The 6,000-nt window shown below is 35.2% G+C and overlaps 1 protein-coding gene across 2 annotated transcripts in view; it reads right to left on the bottom strand.

Annotated features, from left to right (window-relative positions):
* Positions 1–2,843: 2,843 nt before the first annotated feature.
* LOC103255712 (catenin alpha-3) overlaps positions 2,844–6,000 on the bottom strand; it is a 165,386-nt gene continuing 162,229 nt past the window's right edge. For both annotated transcript variants that reach the window (XM_008053674.2, XM_021710101.1), the window contains exon 5: positions 2,844–3,218. In XM_008053674.2, coding sequence (XP_008051865.1) covers positions 2,931–3,218 — 288 coding nt within the window. In that variant the 3' untranslated portion in view covers positions 2,844–2,930. The remainder of the gene's footprint in view (positions 3,219–6,000) is intronic.

Here is a 6,000-nt window from a genome sequence, read left to right as displayed (position 1 = left end):
AAAGAAACTTTACTAATAATTTCCATTTGTGATAAATAAAAGGAGACAATGTATACTTTTCACCTTTCATGTTTGGTAAAAAACCTTCCAATTTTCCTGATTAAAAGAAGAATCTTTAGTGGATTATGATTTCATGAATATTTTCCAAGTTATTATTCTAATTCCAGTCTAACATTTGGCAGTGATGCTGATAGCTAGCCAGGAATGAAACTTCCTTGCAGCTGGTATAAACCCTCTCCTTTCGCTCAAGAAATTTTTTTTTCCTATGGAAATTAACATAAATTAATTTCATTAAAAGAGAAAGGTGAGTGTGAATTCTGGTCAGCAGGATTAAGCAAAGGTATTATCAGAGGAAACGCCAGTCTCTGAGATGTAATTTCAAAATATGCATAGATAATCACCAAATTATCAATCTCATTAAGGAATTTCTGGCATTCCTTGTAGAACAAAGATCTAAAAAATGCTCACTAGAGTCATACATATTAATTATATTTGTTTAACTATACTTCATAATAAAAAATTGCTAATATTATTGTTGATAGATTTTCTTGTGTAAAGGCATTTATATTATCAGCAGGTTTAAATCAAACTAAATCTTAAAATTTTGTCCACTGCAGGAATTTACTCAGGTGGACGGATGTCTTTTTTCAGTTCAATTTAAGTTTAATTATGCTTAGAGTTAAGCTGAAAATCTGCTTATATTAAAGAGGAGAGCTTGTTCACATCTCACAGTAAGGAGTCATTTTTATTGAAAAGATGGAGGTTATTTAGTAATTGTATAACTTCATGTTATTTATGTTCTTTTGGTATCCAATACTGTATTCTAAATTACAACATGACAAAGGATGATGTTGTGTCAACTGGACATTAGATTTTCTTTTTTGTTTTTATTTTTTTAAAAAATATTTTATTTTAAATATGTGGGGTACAATTCAGGGTTAGGTATACAAATGTTCATTATTCAGGTACCCATGTTGGTGAGGTGTGACCATGCCCTTCCCCTAGCAGTAGATTTTCTAAATGAGATTGTTATGATTCTTGTGCATGTGACTTTAGAAGCTAAGTTATACAGTTAGTGGTTTGGTAATCTTTAAAAAAACCTCTTTTCCAACTAAATTATTAATTTATACCTCTACCTGAGAGAAGGATATATCATAGATGTCACTTTTGCAACATCTACAGTTAGAGCCAAAAAAATGTTGGTAGTATTTCAATAAGAAAAATTCTAGATGCCTCGATTCTCTTCTTCACTGCCTTTTATTTTAGGAAGTCGACTTTGTCCAGAATAGTTATTGTGGACCAGTCTATCGTGAAAGACAGGAAAGAGTTAATTGCCTTTATCTACTAGGAAGTTTTACACTCAGCCCAGGCAATTCAGCATATTGGGAGAATGAAATAATTTATTATAACAAAAGAAAGTTAGCATTTCCCCTGTAATAAATAACATCCAATTAAATAGACCCTCCTTTTCTGATACCTTATTCCTGAAGATACCATATATATCACATTCTCCACATTTATGTGCTCTTATGTTTCATGCATCCTTTCACCCAAACTGGCCCTCCTAATACAACTGGTGTTGTGTGTATAAAAATTATCTCATCAATCTAAGTTGTTGAAACAACTCATCAATGACAATGTTTTACAAATGAGAAGTTATAATTATAGTATTATTATAATAAAGTAGAATAAAAATGTTAAAAAGGAAAACTGTGAAGGGGAACTTTATGAGTGAGAAAAAGCAAAGCCAAAACCTAACTCTTCCAAAAAGTTTTTGGAAAGCCCAGTGCAAAAAGTCAACTTTGAGAGACAAAGGGGGAGAGACAGCGAGAGAGACAGCAGTGCGCTAAACTCTGAAACCATTGTGAAGTTCATTATGAACTTAACTAGGGAGAAGCACATTGATTGGAGTTATAAAATGACCCCAATGACTTTTATTTAAAAGAATGTTATTAAAATCACTCCAGCTTCATTGCCATGAACTCTGCTTCATAGTTCAATGGTACAATTCACATAGTTATATTTTATTCAATGCCAAAAGGTTTTTCAAACTGGCCTTTGCCTTTTAATTACAAATGAAAGCTGATACAAATGGATTTTTAGGGTCATGCAGATCTTCTTACACTTGTTATTATAACTCACTTTGGGAAATGGTCTGGTGTCTCATTTCCCCAGAGGGTAATAACTCTTCGTTCACGTATGTATTCCAAGGGACCCAACACTGAAAAGTGCAGAACTGCCTATCACAATGGGACCCAAAAGGTGCATCTATGGCAACAAAACTCATTATAACTTTTATAATGTTAATAATGCATTTCATTAATAACCAAGATTGACCTTCAAAATCTAGCAAGTAGCTTGTCTGTTTAAACTTGATCAGCTTATGTTGGATGTTAGACTAATCAGTTGACAATGAGTATAGCTATCTAAAGACTGAAAATGTTTTTCCTATGACAGGAATCATACATTTCTGCCAGGGTAGACACCAGATTAGATCAAGTTTAAAAAAAAAGTATGAGGATTAAGTGGAAAATACATTATAAAGTCTTTTGTTTTCATTAAAAATCAAGAGCTCGTGTGTTTTAATTAAAATAAAAAGAGTAAGTGAACTTGAACCAGGACTCACCTCCATTTCCTGTGTTCATTTGGTAATGTGTATAGGATAATACCCATGATGAGAAAGACTGACTGACATCTGAAGTTTTCATTCTTTCAAGAAGCACATATTAACTACTAAGTGCTGAGCATACAGTGACGACAATGACACAATCCCACATATATGTTGCTTATGTTGATTCAGCCCCAAATAGTTTGTGAGTTGTGAGTTAAACTCCAAAACTTAGTGAAACTATAGAATTAATCAAGTGTAAAATAAAGCAGTGTGTTTAGCCAGGATTTTGTAATATAGGCACTAGAGGAGAATAGTGGTTTCAGTAGATTTGTCTTCCTCTAAATTCACTCATGACTTGCACTGGATGAATTTTTTTCTTTGCTGAGCCTCGTCTGACAGCTGCACAGGTTTCCTCTGGCTTCTCTCTTTTAATCAAGGGTTTTTTTGCAGGAGCCTTCATTCGCCACATCACAACTGGGTGCCGGGGCCCAGCAGGACTCTGGATTCGGATGATCTTGGTAGAGGCAATGTAAGACATTTTCACTGTTTGCACTACTGCATTCATTAAATTTTTGGCTGCTTGGATCAGGGAGGTGACACTGTCCAACTATAGGGAAAAAAAGGAAAAAAGAGCTATTATTCAAGAATGCAATTAGGAGTATAAAGGGATTTAATGTTATAGAAGCTGAAAAGTTCTACTTTGCTTTTATCCCATAAATGAATGAGCTTAATCCTCATTTTATATATCTGTATATCATTATCTACATCAATCTATCTATAACATCTACATCAATCTATCTATAGATGATCATTTAATTATGCATAGATACATATTCTATTTATTATCTATAATCTCTAGGTGATATCTTAGAGAGATTAATTTCTTTCTCTTGATTTTCAGTAAACTCATATAAATTCATCAGTGCCCAATCCATATAGTACCATAAGGTTAGATAGTCACTACTTTCTTTGTAACAGATTTCCCAATTTCCAGGGAGTAATTCTGAGCCCTTTCTGTAAGATAAGACTATCTGCAATAAAATCTATAATTTTATAAGAACAACACATGAAAGTTTTTATTCTTAAGGAATATATAGTTTAAAATAAATATCATACTCATATGCCAGTATAGACAAGCATGTTTAGCACTCTCTTTCATGAATATTTTCCCAACAATCGCACCTAAAGGAGTTTATTTTTAACCCAGAAGTTTTATTATATCCTGAAGTACGTAAAAGTAGAGAGAGCCAAGGTTTTGCGATCAATTAACCAAGAAGTTAAAATTCTAGTTCTGCCATTTGGTAAGTTGGGGAACGCATTTAATTGTTTTGATCCTGGTTTCTTCAGCTATTAAATAGAAAAACATGTGTTTATTAAAGGTAAAGTAATACATGTAAAAAAGCTAGTAGGTTGGCTACTGAAAAGTTGATTTTCATAAAATAATTTTTCCCTTTTTTGCTATGAAGACTAACAAAATCGCTTAATGATGAAGATCATTAATAAAATTACTAAAATAAACTTTTTTCCACACAACTCTGATTTTGTTATATTTTCTGGGTTGTTCACAAAAACAATCTCAGGGAAAAAGGGAATGATATTCCTGGACTCTTGCAAAATACCTTAGAGCTAAGCCAAGTTGATTCATTTTTATACAACCAATGTCTCTTCCATTATTTTAGTTTGGCAGATTGTCATCCACAGCCAACTCATACAGAAAGATGTGTCTCTACTGTCACCCCTCTGTGATGTGTGTTGTCAGGTCTGAGACTCAAACATTGGCTCTTTAGTTCTTAAAATCTATCAGCAGCTGCCTGGGCTGAGTACTGTACCTTTGCTATTCAAGGAGTCTCTTCTCACATATAGAATAAATGAGAGAAGGAAAGGAGTAAGCTGAGGTTATATGCTTGGGGCAGTGGTCTAGCTGGCTGCTTCCTGGGAAGAAAATTTAATTAGCTCCATTATATGCCAAGTCTGAAATCCTTGAAAAGGTAATACCAAAAAATATGTAATTCAAAAGGCAATAATAGTACTTGGCAACTACACATCTTTAAGTCTTTTTTCTTATTGAAGCCAGAAATGTAAAATCTGTGCATGTGGCAGGAATGACAAATGTTTTACAAACATTAAAAAGAATTTCATGAATCACATGTATTCTGGAGGATACTTGAAGCTTCTGAATCTGCATAAAACTTCAAAAACTGCTAGGCTTTGAATATAATTACACACTGTTAATAAATTACTCTATAGAGAGATTGCAAGCTAAAAATCTGCTCTTTAACAAATTAACAATTTTCATTAGAAACCTCCTGGAGTCTAGTGAGACCCTGAAGGTGGTTTCCAATGCCACCATAGAACCAAGCAAGTTAGTTTAAACAGTGAAATAATAGGGAAAGTGTTGAGGGTCCTTGGTAATGAGATGGCATTCCTCAAACATGAAAATATTTGGTTATCTCAAGGTCTCTGCTCCATCATAGTCTTTCATGGAAGCAAATCCTAGAGACCTCCTGTCATTCAGGATTTCACCAGTTGCTTTGACCTTCCTACCCTAAAACTTACATTCACTTCTCTTTCTTTTGACTCTCATCTTATCATGTACAGATTGTATTTATTTCATCTTCTTTAGGTTTTTTTCGTATAATGATGTGGCAGGAAGGGGGTTGGTAGCAGCTAAAGATATTTCCTTTTGAAAGCCAAGAGGCAAGCTCTAAAGACCCACCAGGCTGGTTTTGTTTGAAAAGGTCAAATGGCCAGAGACTGATGGCTCTCATGGAAATGCAAAAGAGTAACTAATTCACAGACTTACCCCAACCCCTCTTTTGAAGTTGATGGTTTACAACCCTGCTTCCAGACCCTGCTGCCTTGCATTTCCTGAAGACCATTTGTTCTTTGAAAAATCTGATTTTGCTGAGTACAACCTTGTAAGATTCCAAAGAGAATGTGTAATTGCTCAACACGACTCCCTCCCTTTCCTAAGCAAGGGTATAAGACCCCTCTTCTTCTGTTTTGCAGGGCTCGATCTGAAAGCGTTAGCCCCATCAAGCTCACCAGGCCAGCTGGCGTAATAAAGTGCCACTTCCTATAATAGTTTCAGTGTCACGATCTCTCTGTCTTCCCGCTACATATCTGGTGCATCAGCCGGCAAATGGAGAGTTTGGAGATAGTGTGTTCCACCTCCTTTGTCATTGAGGTACAACCTCCAGGGCAATGGGAAGGGCAATCTCGCCTGGTGCACAATGGACCTTTTGATCCCTAGGAGGGAGGCCCCTCCCGGTGCACTGAAGCTCAGACCACAAAAGCACAACAGGAACCTAAGAGGCGAGGAACTGGCATAAGGATGACCACCTGACAGAAAGGACAGAAAGACCACCTGATGGAAAGGGTAGGAATAA

This window comes from Carlito syrichta, unplaced genomic scaffold (genome assembly GCF_000164805.1).
Source record: "Carlito syrichta isolate Samal-C Ts95f unplaced genomic scaffold, Tarsius_syrichta-2.0.1 Scaffold75492, whole genome shotgun sequence".
NCBI lineage: Eukaryota > Metazoa > Chordata > Mammalia > Primates > Tarsiidae > Carlito > Carlito syrichta.
This window is presented reverse-complemented; position numbering and strand designations above follow the sequence as displayed.